A 19,889-nucleotide genomic window follows, 5' to 3' on the forward strand; every position below is an offset into this window, starting at 1 on the left:
TCAGTGATTTTTTTGGTAGATGCATCGCGACAGATGCGCTTCCTTATAGACACAGTTTGGCGCATTAGTGTAATTTCGAAACAGTTCCTGTATCGGTCATGTGACTTGCTGAAAGCGAGATGCGCACCAACTCAGGGTTTGCTCTAGGAGCTCGGCGCATGTGCCGACGCATCAGTGTTGCCGAACCCATCACTAATGTTTATATATTGTCCATGTGAACCAGCTGTAGGGAGTGGCTGCCATTTTGTTTGGGAACGGGTTTTGTCTGTGTGTTTGGTTAGTGAGGGAGGTAGGTTGAACACTGTCTTTTGTTTCTTTTTGTTTGGCTATAGGGAAGGTCGTTTGTGTTGTATAGTTAGTGTGGGTTTGTTTGTTGTTTTGGCCTGGGCCACTCCTGAGGTTGTTGCTGGTATGTAAATCTACTGTTGTTTTTGTTAGTGACATAATACAGTCTTGGTCTTAATAGTTGCGTTTGGTGATTCATTCCCTACTCACATCACCACTTGTCACACTTTTCATATTGTTACTGCCTGATCTAGACCGGGTCGAAACAGGGGCTAAAACTTTAAACTCAAATGCATAATGATATGCTTTTAACAACAAGGGAGATAAAATATCTTTAAAGGTTCTGTAAAATTCATTAATAAATCCATCTGGTCCTGGGCATTTATTATTTTTCAGATTAAAGATCACCTGCTTAATTTCCTGTTCCTCAATTGGTTCATCTAATTCCTTGACCATTGATTCTGTTAGTGTTGTCTTTCAAGAATGTTTCGAGTTGTATGTCCTCAAAGCAAGTATCGTTTTTGTATAAACATTTGTAAAATTCTGCAAAGGATTCTGCTGTCTCATCTGGTTTGGTACAAAATTTAGTATTCTTAGACTTTATTTTTTGCACTATATTAGATGATTGTTGCTTTTTCAATATTAATGCCAGTAACCTACTTGCTCTGTTACGATATTCATAATATCGCTGGTTGGCAAATCTTAAGTTACCCTCAACCCTCTCTGATAACAAACTGTTAAGTTCTGTACGGGTTGTGTTAAGAGCTTTAGTAAGTCTATTTGACGTAGTTTGTTTATGTTGCTTTTCTAAATCCTTATTTTGTCCTCTAATTTCTTCTGTTTGGTATTTTTTTTATTCTTTTTGTAATGCATGTATATGAGAATACACCCCCTGATATACGCTTTGGCATAGTCCCACAGTATAAGGGGTGATGTTTCTGATTAAATATTGGTATCCAAGTAGTTGTTAAATTCTGTTATGATAAAACTGGTAAATTATTTAGTTGTTAAGGAGGGACGCATTAAATCTCCATTGTTTAGGGGTTGGTCTACATCCTATATGCCACTTAAGTGCAATGGGTGAGTGGTCATTTGCTTCTCCAAACATCTACAAGACCCAACTCGAGAGATTGATATTAAAGCATTTTACCCATTTTAGAGAGGGGGCTTTTCGATTCAAGTTGTCTATCCATACGTTGTGACAAAACACAGTTTAAATCCCCTCCCAGCAATAAAAGTCCAGTGCTATGTTGTATTATATTGTCAAAATTTATTTTGATAAATCCAGGTTTATCTTCAATTGTGGTACGGCACTTGAATAGGATACACAAACAAAATAATAGTAATCTTGTTCCCACCTGAAAAGTTTCATCACTCCACAGGCATATCATTCTTTTAATGTGGGTAGGAAAAGTGTTTCATTACTTCTCCGTCTCAGGGATGATTTCCTTCCGAACATACTCCAAAGCCCCTCGAGGATCCAGAGATTCCTTTTCCACATTTTTGTATGTGATCTGAAGTCAGGTAGGGAGGATGTTATGTTGAGACCATAGCGAACTCCCTGTCATCCCAGTAGTATCTTCCTCATGTCTGTGACTGCTGCTCTGGCTTTGGTAACGCTGGAGGTGTAGTCCGGGAATATAGCCACGAGCCTCCTTGCTGTAACATAGCAGAGGTCTGTCTCGGGCTCTTCTCAGGACCTCTGCCACGTCTCCATCGTAATGCAGCTTAGCGAGGCTCCTTCATCAGACCATGTTGACAGTCCTCCCGCCATGTCGGCTTTAAAGTTGGCCTTAATCCGATCCAGTTCAGAGCTAATTGTTTTCATAGTGTTGGTAATTTCTGATCTCATCACTTGCAGTTCACTCTTCAAGGCATTAAAGTCTTCAACTAATGCCGTTTTCAGTTCTTCCCTTATTATTTTAGATATGTCTTCCCTCAGTGATGACAAAATATCTGACTTGATCGCTTCAGCGGCCATACCTGTAGCTTCAGTCCGCGTAGGCGGGTCGTGCTTTGGGCTACCTGAAGTACTGTGCGTCGAGGGTGGTTCAGGCCTCACCAGAATGTATTTATATTTTCGAAGATTTGTCGCCATTCAAGTTGGTATTCCCACTATAATTTGAAATACGAACTCTTAAACGTTCTTCGTACAAGATTTTATGTTACTTTGGGTATGAGCAAAGCTGTTTAATTAACAACTTCTGCAGGAGCTCTGAAAGAAACATCTTATTCCATATCTTGCTCACTAGCGCCTCCCTGTATAGCCACTTTCGAACAAGCAGTCAATTTTAAACAGATTTGGCCACTCGGGGGTGCTAGTCATGAAAATCACTTAATTATTACGTTATTAAGACATAATTGCAAATTCGTCCAAAAGTCTATATGAATCACATGTAGAACAGTGTGCCAAATTTGCAATTACATTTAAAAAATACATAGTTATTTAGTAATTGTTAACTGTTTTAAAACCATACTTTGCGAACTAGTCTCTGGATTTTGAAGCAAACTTTTTGAAATTTCTCTAGAAATATTCTGCAGTGTGTCGAGGTAAATAATTATCAATAAAATTTGAGCTTTTTCCACCCAACCTGGTGTTGCTCTATCAATTCATCATTGCAGCCATGGCATTGCTAGCTTGATTTGCTCTGTCAACAGTCTTTTTTCCAATCCTCTCAAAACTTCATGGCTTTATATAAATTGCGACACAGATGGGGTCTGCAAAGTTTGGTCCAAATAGACCATTAGGGGGAGTGTTAGCACTCAAAAACACAAAAATGCTATTACAAGGTTATCACAAAGTTTACGGATAAATAATTGGTGGCATTTGATTCAGATCATTGAATTGAATAACTTTGTAACTGCATGTTATGTCAGAAATTGCACTCATTTTGGCTTAAATTTGTTTTGCTTTTCACCGAGGTTGCCTATTTGGTCTAAATGTGAAAAACCTATTCTTGTGAACTAGTCTCTGGATTTTTGCCCAGTTGTAATCAAAGTGGTATCAAATGATTCAGCAGAGACTGATCCTCAATAATTATCAAAAAAACTTTGACATTTATAAACAATATGGCCAACAATAAGCCAACAAACCCTGTTGGATTAGAACACAATTGACTTAAAGAACTGGAATTTATAAATGTTTTTTCTGTTTTTCACAAAACGTTATACACATTTGTAAGAGTATGTATAGGTTATCATGCTATGTTACATCATATCATAAAAATAATAATTCTTCCAGTTGGCCATACGGGGGCACATTTCCAAATGTTATGAGTTTTCCACACATTTGTTGCTGTAAATTAAGATCCAAGTGGCCTAGACATGAAATTTTGGACTTATTGTTTGTTATTCTTAACATGTTGGATCACAAAAACATTCCATTTCTTTTTCATGTTTTGCTAATTTGCATAATATGCAAAACCTCCTTTTGCAAACTAGTCTCTAAATTCTTCACTGATCCTCATAACACTAGTGTGACATTATTCAGAAGAGAGGATTGTGCAATCATTATCAAAAACATTTGAAAATCCTTAAGCAATATGGCCGCCAGAAGCTAACAAATCCTTCTGGACTGCAGATGAACAAAAACAGCTAAAACTCACCAATGATCAGCCTCATTCTTTCATTCTCATGGACACTCTTGACAAATGGACTTTTCATAAATTCTGACTTGCCTTGCTTGTTTCCTTTCTATGAGCAACTTTTGCACATAGGTGCTAGTTATGGCTACTTGGGCTTATGAGTGCTTGGCTCATCGCTGCTTGCAGCTATATTTAGGTTCCAAGCACGCAGTGCATAGGACCCTATTGTTTTTGCTCAGATTTTTAGGGTTCAAGCACGCAGTGCGTAGAACCCTATTGTTTTTGCTCGAGTTTTTCTTATTAGGGTTCAAGCACGCAGTGCAGGAACCCTATTATTTTTGTCAAGATTTTTCTTCTTATTAGGGTTCAAGCACGCAGTGCGTAGAACCCTATTGTTTTTGCTCGGATTTTTCTTCTTCTTATTAGGGTTCAAGCACGCAGTGCAGGAACCCTATTGTTTTTGCTCGGATTTTTCTTCTACTTCTTCTTCTTCTTCTTCTTCTTCTTCTTCTTTTTCTCCTACAAAAATGGTTGTGGAGCAGAGACTGTAAGTGGTAGAGACACTAAACTTGGGTAGGTGTAGGTGTAGTTTGTGTGCATCTCGCCAGGGACAAAAAATGACCCCGATTGGCCAAAGGATGGCGCTATAGAGCAGCAAAACAAGTTTTGCTTCATAACTCCTACACCATGAAGTTTAGAGTGAAAATTCTTTTTTTGTCTGATTCCTTGCATCAAGACAAACAACTTTGCCATTTGGACCATTTAGCTCCGCCCACTTAGATTGTTTGCTAATTTGCATAATATGCTAAACCTACTTTTGCAAACTAGTTCAAGGGTTTTCAAGCAATCCTCGTGTGTCTGATATCAAAACGTTTAGAAGAGTCTGCTCATCAATAGTTATTAACAATATGTTGACTTCAATGAACAAGATGGCTGCCATATGCTAATTAACACTTCTGACATAGATCATAATTAATTTAAAACTCTATATGTGGAGAATGCTTCTGCCTTTTACATTGAAACTTGACATGCACATTTGGGACCAGATTCTGTGCTTGCGTATCAATTTTGATGTGCATATGTCATTAGGGGGCGGGGCCATTGCCCATTAACTGTTTCTCAGCATCCGTGCATCCAATTGAGCTGAAACTTGGCAAGTAGCAGCTACTAGATAGAGTATAAGTGGATCTTGAAGGACAATATGAGAGATTGGAATTTAAGGCCGCCATCAGCCAATCAGGATTCAGAAGGCTTTTGACAGACTTAACAATGACCAATCATCATGAAACTTGAATGTTGGCTCTAGCTTGCCACTTCCTAACAACCAGTCAAGTTTCAACGGATTTAGCCACTGGGAGGCGCTATTCACAAAAGTATCATGTTATTACATGTTATTACAATACTATTACAAATTTCACCTAGGGTCGAATGTACTGCATCATGACAAACTATTTTGCCAGTATATGTTTGTTAAAAAAGTGTATAGTTTCTATGTAGTTGATAGCTGTTTGAAAACCCTTCTTTTCAAACTATTCTCTGGATTTTGATCCAAACCTTTCAAATTTGGTCTAGAATGATTCTCAGGCCTCTCTAGGTAAATAGTTATTGAAAACATTTCCACTTTTCTACACTGGGTCATGTGGATCAGTCAACAAATTACTGGGGTCATGGTATTTGTAGCTCGATTTGCTATAACTCAACAGTCATTGGCCAGCTTATTTGACAACTTGAAACATGTTAACATACTGAGAGTCTTAGGGTGTGTGCTACGTTTAGTCCAGATTGGCATTTAGATGTCACTTCAGCACTCAAAAACACTTAAAAACCAATTAAATTGTTATTACAATGTTATTACAAGGTTGATCAATACACACTTGGTGCCATATGACTCAGTTTACTCACCTGAACAACTTTCTAATTGCATGTCATGTCAAAAAATTGTACGGCTTGTCTGGTATTCTGCCTTATTTGTTCAAAGATTTCACTATACAAAGGCCTATTATACAAAGGTCAAACGGTCATTCTGACCAAAACCTGCTAAACGTCTATGGTTTTAGTCCTTAATCAATGCTGATATCAAACTTATAATATGTTGAAAGTCCTCTGCTGAGGTACACTGAAGGCCTTTTGATGAACTGACATCATGTCAGTTCTATTCAAACTAAACTTTTGAATTTAGTGTCTGGATTTTGATCCAAACTTTTAAAAATTGGTCTAGCAATACTTGTTAATAATCATTAACAAAATGTTGATGTTTTTACTTAACATGATGTTGCTCTATCAATTAATCACGGTGGCAATAGCATTGCAAGCTTGAGTTAATATAACACATCAGTGTTTTATTATTTTTTTATTATCTGAAAAGTTTAAATACTTATACATATTGACACTCTCTCCTGGGCTTTGCAATATTGGTCCAGAATGGCCTTTAGGGAGTGTATTAGCCTTCAAAGACACTTAAAATCATGAAAAATGCTGTAGCATGCGCCTGCACCCTGGGCCCCGATGATGATGGCTGAGAGAAACGGCAGAAAGGCGGGGACCGAGCACTCAGCGGCGACACACCTCGGCGAGGGGGCAGAGCGCAAAGCCTGAGCTCCCCGTACAGATGCGAGGCACGACAGTGGCGGCAGGAGGAGGAGGATGAGGACCCTGGTGTCAAATGTGAGAGGCACCAGGGCAAGAAGCAAGAGATCGCCACTCCGCCTCCTTGTTACCACCCCCAGCTGCTCAGCTGCCTGGGTTGAACGTAGTGGCCTCAGTGCATGACAGGGGGCGGGGCCCAGGTGGCGGAGGTTGGGACTCGCTTCTTGCACTGGTCCCTCTCACAAATGTGTTTTTGTTTGTGTCAAAACCTTTGTCTATGTTGAGTAAAGCTGTGTACATGTAAGCTTTAGCTTGTATGTTTTGAAAAGACCACTGCTCATCATTGATAGCAAATGAAGGCCTTTTGATAAATTCTGACTCCTTTTCATGTGTAATCTCTCAGTAGATAAGGCCCATCTTGCCTTATAACTTGTGTGGCATTTACTGTCCCAAACTACATTAGGCCTTAATGTGCTAATTTAAGCTTGGAATGCTTTTTGGCATTGCTGTTTGCAGGTATAAAAGTATCTGTAAAATGGGAATAAAATTTTCTTAACCAGTGCTTGTCGGATTGTGTTGAAAATATCTGCATTTTATTAGTCATTATCTGAATAGCCGTCTCTAACACCCAATGATATTTTACTCCAACTAACTGTGAGTGGATGCTATTCGTAGAAAGCAGGCATGAATGTTTCTGCATATATTAGTGCATTTTACTTCCTTTAATGCATTGTACTGAGACTGACAATTTGATACAGTTAGTTCTAGTCATGAATATAATATAGTAAGCTTAGTTTAAACCCAACTTCACTATTGTAAGCATTGAATCACACTTTTTTTTCCTGATCACCACAGAGTATTACAAGTATTATGGTTAAAAATATTCCTAAATCTCGTTGCCACAGTAGTTAGGCAGTCTTAATTTTATCCATGTGCACTGCAGTTCAGTACATTATACTAAGCTTTAACATCTTACAATATCATTAGGCAGGAACACAAAAAAGTTACTTGCAAGCTGGAAAAGCAAAGCTGCTAAACTTGGTGCTTTTTACCACCAAGTTTTAATAATAATCTGTAAAAAATGTACAGTTGATGGATTGTTTAGTCTCAGGCCTGCAGAATGTCAAGAAATTAATATTGTTAGCCAATGTGTATAAAATATTTTTGGTTTTGGGGTGATGAAAATTGAAATAAAGTGTCCTTTATGCACACTAGAGTGCAAGCATGTTTTAATACTAGCAAAAATAAGTATTCATTACAGCAGTTCAGAAGACGTATGCAAAATGCATTGTGTCATGTAAATATTTTATTCTTAGTAGAAATGCAAGTACATTTGCATTATGTTTATTAAAGAGATTTGAAAAAGAGTATTGTATGAAGGAAACACACTGTAATACATTAATAATGAGGACAATGGATACATTTCTCTATATTTTCCATGGCAATGACTTGTCTCACACTGCAACTTTGAAGTTTCAGTTTTGTTAAATAATGCCTTTATAATGCAGTTTGTACACTAAAAGGTTTACAATACTTTGGTACATAACAAATCATTCTTGGCTGTTACACGAAAGCTACGTACTAGTACTCTGCCGTACTTATGTTTAAAAAGGCATGTTAGTCCCTGAGTATAGTACAGTAGATTCTTGCATCAGAAGGAAATTGCAGTTATTACAGTTACAACCATTTATGTAAAAGAATAAACACTGTAATAATTCAAAACAAAAAAGAGAAATTTGCAATATGTACAAGTTTAAATTCTTGCAAATACAGTAAAGTGGCAGTGGCTGTGATAATAAATATGAAACATACTGTATGAAACGGCTCAAATTATTGAACCTCTGAGTTCTTGTACATTGAGGGAGGAGTTATACAGTTTAATGGCTACAGGTAAGAATGACCTCCTGTGGCGCTCTGTGGTCATTTCGATAGAAAGAGTCTTGCACTGAATGAGCTCCTGTGTGTCATCATCATGTCGTAGAGCGGGCGGGAGTCATTGTCCATAATGGCCTGCAGCTTAGACAGCTCTTCGACACTGCCATCAGCGAGTCCAGCTCCACACCCACAACATCACCGGCCTTACGGATCAGTTTGTTGAGTCTGCAACCCTTAGCCTGCTTCCCAGCATGCAACAGCATAGAGGATAGCACTCGCGACCACAGAATCATAGCAGATCCTGAGCATAGTCCAGCAGATGTTGAAGGACCTCAGGCGTCTCAGAAAATAGAGACGAGTTTGGCCCTTCCTGTAGAGGGCAACAGTGTTCTCAGCCCAGTCCAGTTTACTGTGTCCACACTGACCCCCTGATGGACACGGGGGTAACCTTGCCCTGCTCAGGTCCAGCACCAGTTCCTTTGTCTTTGTTACATTGAGCTGCAGATGTTTCAGCTCACACCATGCGGCAAAGTCCTTCACCGTTGCCCTGTACTCATCCTCATCACCCCTGCTGATACATCTAACTATTGCAGACTCATCAGAAAACTTCTGAAGGTGGCAAGTGTCCGTGCAGTAGCTGAAGTCCGTGGTGTAGAGGGTGAAGATGAAGGGAGAGAGGACAGTTCCTTGTGGAACTCCAGTGTTGCTGATAACTCTGTCTGACACACAGTGCTGCAGGTGTACATACTGTGGTCTGCCAGTCAAGTAGTCAACAATCCAGGACACAAAGGAAGCATCTACTTACATCATTGTCAGCTTATCACCCAGAAGAGCAGGCCGAATGGTATTGAATGCACTGGAGAAGTCAAAAAACATGACCCTCACAGTGCTGGCTGGCTTGTCCAGGTGAGCGTAGACGCAGGTGAGCAGGTAAATGATGGTGTCCTCAATTCCCAGACAGGGCTCATAGGTGAACTGGAGGGGGTCCAGAAGTGGCTGGACCATGGGCCGGATTTAATCCAAGGCAAGCCTCTCCATGGTCTTCATGATGTGGGATGTCAGTGGTCCTTGACGTCACTCAGTCGTGGCGTCTTCGGAACAGGAACAATGTAGGATGTCTTCCACATCATAGGGACCCTCTGGAGACTCAGGCTCATGTTGAAGACATGTTGTAGTATTCCACAAAGCTTGGTGGCACAGGCAGGTGGACGACATCCCATCAGGGCCTGCAGCCTTGTTTGTGTGGAGTCTCTTCAGTTGTCTTCTCACCTGGTCAGCAGTGAGACTCACTTTAGAGGTAGCAGGTGGGGGGGGGGGGGGGGGGGGGGGTCTTGTGAAATGGATATCCACAGGATCCATGGGGCAGGTTATTGGGGTAGGGGTAAGTGGAGTGGGCTGCTGAGGACTGTCAAATCTGTATAATTCATCTTTACCTGTATATTTTCTGCAGTTATTGGGTGACAATGAACCAATAAATGCAGAAAGGCTTTACATTGAAGTGTCACTATTAACATTTGCATATAGAACAATTTGTCTAAAATTTCTTTAAAATCTTGTGTTATCAGTTCATGAGACTTTATCAGTCATTGAGTTGACATAACATTACTGGTGGGGCTGGTAATGTGACACTTGACTTGAACGCACTCCAAAACAACCATGGTCAGGTATCATAACAATCTTATTTTTAGTATTTCGTTACATGGTAAAAAATAATGATATTTAAAATATTTTTAATGTCATAATATAGGTATAAATTCCTCAGTGTTCTTTTGATGATCTTTTACAAGCATGTTGACATAAGGAACTATTAATAGTGAGTAATATGAATATAAGGAAACTTTGGTCATATGCAGAGAAAATGTGCAGCTTTTCATATAAGTGGATCATATTTAGTAGAGATAAATGTTAACACCTTGTCAATATATAGCAACATTTCAAAAGTAGAAAAGTTTAAAATTGCATAATAGAGTTCAATTGTATTTCAGTATGTAAAAAGACTACTAAAAGTAAAAAGCATAGAAGTATTTTGATATATAAAATAAAAAACAAACAAAAAGGTTGTTTGAAGAAACATGTAGATGATTCAAAATTGATCAAAAGTGACATAAATAATTAAAAATCAAAAAGTTAAACAACTTAAATTGCAAAAACACACAAAGAATTTAAAAAATCACAATAAAACACATTTTTAAAAGCTGCTTGTATTAGTGCATGTATTTATTAATTTAATTTAAATCAATTTAAATTAGGTCTTATTAGATTTTTTTCATGCAAATATGGATATATCCTACACATAGCTCATTTTAAAAACTTCAGCAAAAAAAAGAAACCCTGAAAGAGCTGAGGCGCCCTGTACTGGTTCACGACACAGCACACTTCTTTACATGCAAAACTTAGAATTAATACGAAATTAGATTTAATTAGAATAAAATTAGAATTCATATGATTGAAGTAGGATATGTCTAATTGTGCTGAGAACCAGTTAACAGGGCAGCCAGGGATGGGGGAAGGTGTTTTAAGTTAAGGGTGCTGAAATTGTAAGGCCTGAAAGCGGCTAACAGTTTGTAAATGACTGTAATGACAATACAGTGTTGACTTACACAATGCAGATACTGCAGATTTAATCGTTATTATGAAGTTAATATTATTATTTTTAACAATTGCAATGGTTAAATCAGGGGCACCCACACTTCCCACATCCCTGACCTCAGCTGTAATCCATCCCCACAGGGGCCATCCATTTTGATTTTACCCCTATAATCCCCTATGCCCCCCCCCCCCACACACACACACACACACACACAGATTTTGATGGGTAAAAACATTGCTACAGTGAATTGCTTAAAGAGATGGCAATTAGCTGAAGTCAGTAAAAGACATTCAATACAACGCATTCGTGACAGCTGAAATATGTTGGCATAACAGAAACATTAACACAATCACTGACAACATCTTTGATATAAACGTGATCAATCAGGCTGCCATTTTCAGTAGTGGCTTCTTTTACAACTTGAGTAAATCCATAATCTTCCATGATTTCACTCACTGAATGTGCTACAAAATAGTTTTCATTGAAATCTCCCATGATTATTTTCCCTCCTTAGACACTGTTCATATAAATTATCAAATCTGTCAGCTTCTTGTGGAAAATCCTCAGCTTGTAGGAGGGTGGTCTGTACAAAACTGCTGCTTTTGTATTTAGATGGGGAATACTGAAGAGCACACACTCTATGTTCAGACATGGTACATTTTCAATACTGCAACTAATATGCTCTCTGTAATACACACCAACACCACCATGCTGTTGCTCCTTCAGTTCAGCAAAAAGTGCTTCACTTGTATCATATGAAAGACGTCTTGGTTGACTATGAAACATAAATTCAGCAAGTTGCACTTCATCGCTGGGGCTGTGTGATTCTAACCACGTCTCTGTTAAACAAATTATATCAGCCACCATGTACCTCCTGTCATATGCCTTATATCTTCGATGTGACATGTTAGTCCTTGAACATTGTGTAGTAGAATTTTGTATGATGATTGAGATGGTGCTGTTTCTATAACTGGTTTATAGAATTTCAGAGGGAATTGACGCCGTATGCCACCATTGTTTGTCACTCTTTCTTCTTCAGGTTGGATTGATGTTGCTTTTGTCAGACCAGGTTTTAAGCCAGGATGTTTTGCTCTTAATGCTTTACCAGCTTTTTCATTGTCAAATGTAACATATATTTTTGATGGAAAATCCAGATCATTGTTAAAACACACTTCATTAACTGTACCAAATGCACCATTTACAAGTCCATCTGAAACATCAATGTTTTTAAGCAGCATTACACGTGCGTTGACACCTATATGCAGTGCCTGTGTCAGACATGTGTTGTGCACTGTGGCATGATGTCCATGTTTCCTTTCCAGACGACCAGTTTTAGCCACCCTCTCAAAATCCTGGGCATGAATGACAGTAGTATCTGAGCACATTCTGTGTAACATACGCCTGTTGTGGTCATCAACTTCTTCATTAGTTGCATAAATATGGAGATCAGTACTGTCTGCTCCTTCACCTGTTTCACACTGTTTCAACATATTAATATCTTGTTCTGGCAAAACTTCACCTTTTTTGCGTTTCCTTAACCGATTGAGTAACTGTGCAAACTCTGCGTCTTTCTGTCTCATAATATCTGTGAGCTCCGCCAAAGCAAAATGATTCTGCCATAGATTCACACCTGGAGGTTCAATGTACAGAGGTTTTCCCTTTACAGGACCAAGCTGATAAAAGTCTCCAACTGCAATGATTGAAACTTTTCCAAAAGGTGAATAATCCCCTGCTTGTTTGATCTGTCTCAGTCTACCATGAACATAAGCAAGAAGTTTGTGATCGACCATTGAAATTTCATCAATTATTAAAATCTGCAGGTTGCCCAGTTTAGATCTCAGGGAGTTTATTTTATCATCTCCTAGTGGTTGATAAGGTAACTTTATATCTTTTCCAATGGAGAGGCAAGTATGTATTGTTGCAGCATCAATGTTGTAGGCACTGACACCCGTTGGAGCTGTTAATAACACATGTATCTCATCAGGATTATCTGACAAGTGAGACAGGATGCGATATGCTTCATAATGTAATGCCTTAATTAGCATAGACTTTCCAACACCACCAGGACCAGATATAAATACTTGAAAAGGTTCAGGATTTTCACCACGTGTCTTTTGTAAACACCACTGACGAATTTTATAAAAGATTTCAGATTGTTTCTCATTAAGTGCACGAATCAAAATCATTGCTTGCTGCTTTGGCATACAGTGAGGATTATCTTGCCATGTACAGGTTGATTTTGGTAGCAGGTCTGGTATAACATCACTGTGTTCATCCATATCTGTTGTTTGATCAGATCTGCTGGCAAGGCACTCTAAACGTTCACCTTCACTCTCTGGACAGATTTCTGCCCATGCATCTTCCATTGGGCCATGCATCTCTAGGTCTTCTTGAGCCTGGTCTATGATGTCAGCTTCTTTTTCAAACATTGCCCTATTTGAATCCACAATCAGTTTAACTGAGCAAAGTTCATCACAAAATTTGACATAACCTGTTTCATAAAATTCCTGATATGTGTTGAAGTAGGACGGTTTCAACTGACTTTCCAAATAGTGAGGCAAAAAGAGCTGCAAAATGCTTTGATAATATTTCTCTGGATCCTTTGTGGGTGAAAATCGAGCATACAGAATCACAGCAGCATCAGTGCGTGTTCTTTTCTTCACAAATCCTAATCCTTTGTCCAATTTTATGCTGTTTGTGGATGAACCTTCAGATTTGGACAATATTCTGTACTCAGATGCAAAGGTTGCCAGACACATTTTAGCAAATTCTTCAGTTTTGGGTCTCCTTTTATATCTGTCAGTAATACTTGTCATCCAGATATTCTGTCTTTCTTCATCACTGCATTCTGCTTTCTTTTGTATAACATTCAGAGGTAGACTCATTCTGATTGCATGTCCGGTTGGGATAAACTGTACTTTGCGAGATGCTGCTTTCAGTTTCATGTTGGTGAGACGATACACACTTTCCTGAGCTGAAACTTCACGATTGTGCAGGAAAACACTACCAAGTTTTCGCAAGGCCTGTTTTGCATCCACATTTCCTTGTTTTGAAGCCTCTTTCTGAGCACATGACAATAACAATCCCATCTCTCTCTCTGCTTTTGAAATGTAGGAGATGATATACACAATACAGGAATACGCATCAACCACAAATTGTATGTCCATATTGGCATTCCAGCAACGTAAGAGGTCTCGATTATACTGGTTCACCCACACATCACAAGGTGCTCTCTTTAAAACAACACTGGTTTTCCTTATCATCCTTAAATAAGCAGCTTCAAATATTTCTTGATTTATACCAAGTGAGGCAAACAAATCATCTACAGAATCAAAGCTGACCTCTGTGTTCATCAAAGCTTCCTTTACTTTCTTCACAATTGCCTCTGCTAAATCTTTTTCTATTCGAGGGCTGATTATGTTTGGTGAATTATTTTCCTTGTCACAACTCCCATCAGTATCCTTTTTAGCATCATCAGTTGTACATCTGGTTATAAATGTTCTGTTACTTGGTGGACGTGGGAAATTGAATCTACAGGTTGTTCCCTTTTTTTTGCATGTTTTTGAATGTCTTTTACTATGTCGTTGTACACTTAAGACAATTTCATGCATTTCTTTGTCATCCTCTGGTGGCATTTCACATGTTACATAATGATCAACAAATGCTACAACTTCATGATCTTCATCTTTATCAATCTGAGGAGCATTTTCCACCCAGAATAAACAGTGAGTGTGAGGTGAGCCACGCTGCTGAAATTCAACTCTGTAAAAGTAGTCCACAATTTTACCGATTGGCTGTGCTTCAGACATAATCACATCTTTAAGAAAGCAGTGGAATCGATGGTCAAACATTCTAGCAGCTGTCACTGGGTTGGTCTTCAACAGAGCACATCGTTCTGACCAGTCAAGCTCATCAAATGCTGCTTCTTTTCCCTCTTGTTTCAGGATTGTTTGCAGTAGTTCAGGCCATCGCAGGTCAGCAGAGGAGAATGAACAAAACCATGTAGGAATACCCAGCTGCCTCACCATAGCAAACAAGTCTTTCTGAACACTTTGCCAGAACACAGGGGTGCCTCTTATGGGTTTGAGGAACTTGTAGCCTTCATCATAATTCAAAATCCTCTGTAGTGATTCTTTGTTTGTCAACATTTCTGAGGTAATGTGAGTTTGTCTTTGTGTGTCATGACCTTTCCTCACAGCAATTGATACATTTGATACAATCTGTTGTAACTCTGATAAATATTGACTATAAAATAAATAGTCTAAATTTTTTGCAAATCGTCCATCAGCATTGAGTATTCTTGTATTCAAATATCTACATAATGTCAGTTTTTCTGGCCTGTTATCATGAAAAGTGCCTGTGCCTCTTGGAAAAAGAACTGGAAAACACTTAGCCTCGTTAGATTCATCAGTTAGAAGCCTCACTGGGTTATTGGTTTCTCCAGGTGCCAGAGACATTATTTGATCAAAGTGTTGATCTAAAACCTCCTGAGCTATATCCACAGGTTGTAGGCATGTATCCATAAACATACCATGCTGTTGTCTGTCATGTAGAGTTTCATCAATGTTCTCATCTTCAAAATTGATGTCTGTGCTCTCTTCATAGACATGTTCCTCACATTCATCATTGTGCTCTTCAGCTTTATTTAATGGATTAATCCAATCATTGTTAAATTGCACATCACTGTAGAATTTGTTATGCTCTTTGAGGTACATCAAAGCATTCTTAATGTTTTCTGGCTGTACAAATTCATATTCATAGTGCCCTTTGTATGTTAATTTCCTTTTTAGTTTCACTCGAATCATGAGATCAGCATTTTCTGATCTTGGTAAAACTTGGGTTACATCTGTAATGTTAGATGGTACACACGTTACAGGACCATGAACACCATTTTGCCCTCCTTTTGGCAAACACACAAGTCTCATGAATGGAATATGCATCCCAACTAAATGTTGTTCTAGAGAATTTAATCTGTGTAACTCAGGAGGAATTGGCTCTAGTGAAAGATGGTTTGCAACACTCTCTTCTGGCATTTTACCACCTAGAATCTTTCTTTGGCATGTGTAGCAAATCCAGAGTGATCCTGCAGGGCCAGTTTTCTTCGTGCAGTCAGCTGTGCAGGTGTCATTGCATGTATGTAAATAGGTATCTGTAATACACTTTTGTGCCACTGACATAATGTGGGGTCTTTTGAGAAAATCTTCTTTTTTACATTTTAGCACTTGCTTCTTGAACAGTATTCGATGACACACTGAACACACATATTCAGGTCCGGTTCTTATCTTCTGTCTGAATTGTTCAGTAACATGTTCTATTTCTTTCCTTCGTTTTACTTCATTATTCCGTCTTTCTACATTTCTGACTTTAGTGGCATTAGCATAACAGCTGTCTGTTTTATACCTGTCCACACTGCTTTGTTTCTTAGCTGCTTGGTACTCAGGGTCTGTATGGTATGCATCAAAACTTCGGTGTTTCTTAGCTGCTTGGTACTTAGGGTCTGTATGGTATGCGTCAAAACTTCAGTGTTTCTTAGCTGCTTGGTACTCAGGGTCTGTATGGTATGTGTCAAAACTTCGGTGTTTCTTAGCTGCTTGGTACTCAGGGTCTCTATGGTATGCTTCAAAACTGTGTTTTTTAACAGCTTCCCTGTGACATTCATTTGTGGCATATTTGCAGATACTCAGTTCTTTCACATGTTCTCTGTGTTCCAGGTTTGTGGAATACTTGCTTACACTGAGTTCTTTCACATGTTTTCTGTGTTCCAGGTTTGTTGAATACTTGCTTACACTCAGTTCTTTCACATGTTCTCTGTGTTCCATGTTTGTTGAATACTTGCTTACACTCAGTTCTTTGACATGTTCTCTGTGTTCCAGGTTTGTGGAATACTTGCTTACACTCAGTTCTTTCACATGTTCTCTGTGTTCTAGGTTTGTAGCATACTTGTTGATGCTCAGGTTTTTCTTCTGTTGCTTATACTGCTCATTTGTTCTGTATTCATCGGCGTTCCTTTTCATGACATAGCTTCTGTAAATGTCATCCTCATAGTATCGTTTTAAGCTTCTCTGAACTTTCTCCTTCTTTTTCTGTTCATTTGACTCGTATTCCTTTTTCCGCCTTTCAAGTTCGTGACGGGTTGAAGCGGTTGGGCATGTTGTGTAGTTGCGTAGCTGTGAGCACAGACTAGCACAGGTTTCTGTACCATTCCACTTGACACATGTGACCACTTCATAATGGCACTGATTACAGTGTTTCAGGTAAATTCCTGCTCCCTGATCATAACGTTGTGGACTATGATGGCATGTTGAGTATTTCAGCCATTTATTCTCAGTGTAGGTAAATATATCCACACCCAGCAGATCAGCAGAAGCTTGCATTTCCACTTCAGTAGCCCAGGTTCCCACGTATTTCATCCGTGAAGTAGCTACATAATTGACTACAGAGCAGTACTGCTGTCGGATACAGCTCACATACCTGGACTCACTTTGTATCATATGTTTAACGACAGCCCGTCTGATTTTCACGTGTTCTTTCTCACTTCCACTTACCGCAAAGGCTAAAGATCGGAAAAAGCAGTTTCCATCCCCAGCTATAGTTTGTGTTTCGCAAGGTTCTCCTATTGAAACCGCGGCTGTAACGTCTACATGACCATGTTCAACATACACAATGCCGTGTCGTACAAAAAGGCTTTTCTGCTGCTGCGCTGTTAAAGGACTGAACCGGAAACTTTCACTTTGTGTTTCTCCGATCAACACAACGTCGCTGACGAGCGGCTCCGCGCTGCGGCTGTACCGTTCAGCTCGATCATCTGCCGAGACTTCACTTTCATCATTTACCACAGACACACGTTCAGCATCAGGTGCTCTCCGTTTACCCCTCACTGCGTCACTGTACAGGAACTGCCCCCTGGACCGCTTTACACCGCGCTGTGAAACGTCACCCACCTGTCGAGGTTCGTTCTCTGCGTGTTCGTCGTGGGTTTCCCGCTCCGGGACGTCAGTGACAGAAACGCCGTTACCTTCGAGGCTTTCCAGCTCCGAGCCCACATCAGCTACAGTCGCGACCACGCCCGTGATTTCAAACGGCGCGCTCTCCGCGCTTAATGACAGCCCCAGAATGGTAACGTGGTTCAGGAGAGACTCCATGTTAGCATGGTAAGCTACTAAACTCGTACCTGAATCTCCATCCTCCTCCTCACCGTGTGCGTTTCGTGCGTGCGAGTCAATAAGCACAAACCACGAGCCCTGCTTGATGATAGCACATGTATTGACATTCACAGTAAACAAACAAGCATCAAACTGCGACAGCACTCTTATTACAGCTTCATCATGTGACATATACACACCCTGCATTTCCCCATATTCACTAACTCCAAACAGCCCCACAAACATGTCATCACTATAGCTCAGTTCAAACCAGTGACCATGCAGTGAATGCTCTGTAGGCAAGTCTCTAACTAACAGGTAACCTGACGCATCATGAATTACACCTGCATCTCTAATGCTACTGTAGAGTCGGTCTCCATTCAGCAGCACGTCATCCAGGTCTCTTGTGGTCCAGCTCAGCACGTTCTTCACTCTTGACATCATAATGGCTGTGACACTGTTAGCAACACATTGTTTATTTGCATTAACACCAAACCTTGGATGTCCTTGATGGAAGGAGCCTCTCACAGTAGGTTCCTGAGGAAATTCAACAGACAGATGACATGCATTATGTACATTTTCATTGATATTGCCAAGGTCATTGTCAATCGCTCTGCCAATCGCTTTGCCAATCGCTCTGCCAATCGCTTTGCCAATCGCTCTGCCAAACGCTTTGCCAATCGCTCTGCCAAACTCATTGCCAAACTCATTGCCAGAGATCAAAGTCCGAAGACTCTGAGTCAGTTGCTTTTCTGGGGACGGGGGTATGTCAGTCAAGGCCTTTTGGTTATGGGGCTGAAGCCTAACCCCGTCAGTCTCAGAGGACATGTGCTTTTTTGGGGAGGGGGGTATGTCAGTCAAGGCCTTTTGGTTATGGGGCTGAAGCCTAACCCCGTCAGTCTCAGAGGACATGTGCTTTTTTGGGGAGGGGGGTATGTCAGTCAAGGCCTTTTGGTTATGGGGCTGAAGCCTAACCCCGTCAGTCTCAGAGGACATGTGCTTTTTTGGGGAGGGGGGTATGTCAGTCAAGGCCTTTTGGTTATGGGGCTGAAGCCTAACCCCGTCAGTCTCAGATGTGGCAGCTACAGTAACAGCCTGCCATGCAGGTGGGCTGTGGCTCTCTGGAACGTCAGTCAGAGCCTTTTCGTCATGGGGAGGCATAACCCCGTCAGTCAGAGCCACAACCACGTCAGCAACCCCTCCATGCCGATCTGCCATCCTCTTCTTGGCTGCTGCCGAGCGCCGGGACGTCTTGGTACGGGGCATCTGAAAATACACACATCATGAAATCTTAGGTCTTCCTTTTCAATACGTTCAGTGATCATATATCTACAGCTAGTGAATTACAGGAAAGTAACCAAATCTAAAAATAGTTTATTTGGTACACTAAAAGATACTACATTCCAGTCTATTATCCAATTCAAGGAAAAGCAAAGATTAATACCTAAAAGTTGTAGTATGACACCTAGATATCAACTTTAGTACTTATATGCAAGTGTGTGTGTGAGATCTCTTCAGTGATGCTGCACAGCTTTCTCCAACACATCATCCTTGTCTCTTGCTTAGAACAACAGCATCAGCAACAACTTCCAATTTTCACCTGTTGTACTTTTACATAGTCAATAACAGTGATGTGATAACAGTGATGTGATGACAATGATTGTAGTCATTTTGCATTTGATCATACCACAGAGTCAAAACCACGTTTCTGAGGTTCCTTAAAAAGCATAGGTGCTACGACACTTTTTCAGTTAAGTAACACAACTGCACGGCCCATCTATGGCTATTACTTACGTCCTGCTTAAACGAATATGAATTATGAAAATG

At 39.9% G+C, this 19,889-nt stretch overlaps 1 protein-coding gene across 1 annotated transcript; it reads right to left on the reverse strand.

The window, feature by feature from the left end:
• Window positions 1-1,706: 1,706 nt before the first annotated feature.
• LOC108432566 lies at window positions 1,707-19,328 on the reverse strand. The gene is made up of 7 exons (XM_037539302.1): window positions 17,466-19,328; window positions 16,493-17,087; window positions 11,892-16,282; window positions 9,136-9,326; window positions 8,741-8,898; window positions 6,364-6,521; window positions 1,707-1,799 (listed from the first exon to the last, which is right to left on the reverse strand). The coding sequence occupies exons 1-7, from the start codon at window positions 19,326-19,328 to the stop codon at window positions 1,707-1,709; spliced, it is 7,449 nt and encodes a 2,482-aa protein (XP_037395199.1).
• Window positions 19,329-19,889: the final 561 nt, after the last annotated feature.

The sequence above is a fragment of the Pygocentrus nattereri genome, chromosome 6 (genome assembly GCF_015220715.1).
Source record: "Pygocentrus nattereri isolate fPygNat1 chromosome 6, fPygNat1.pri, whole genome shotgun sequence".
In the NCBI taxonomy this organism is placed as follows: domain Eukaryota; kingdom Metazoa; phylum Chordata; class Actinopteri; order Characiformes; family Serrasalmidae; genus Pygocentrus; species Pygocentrus nattereri.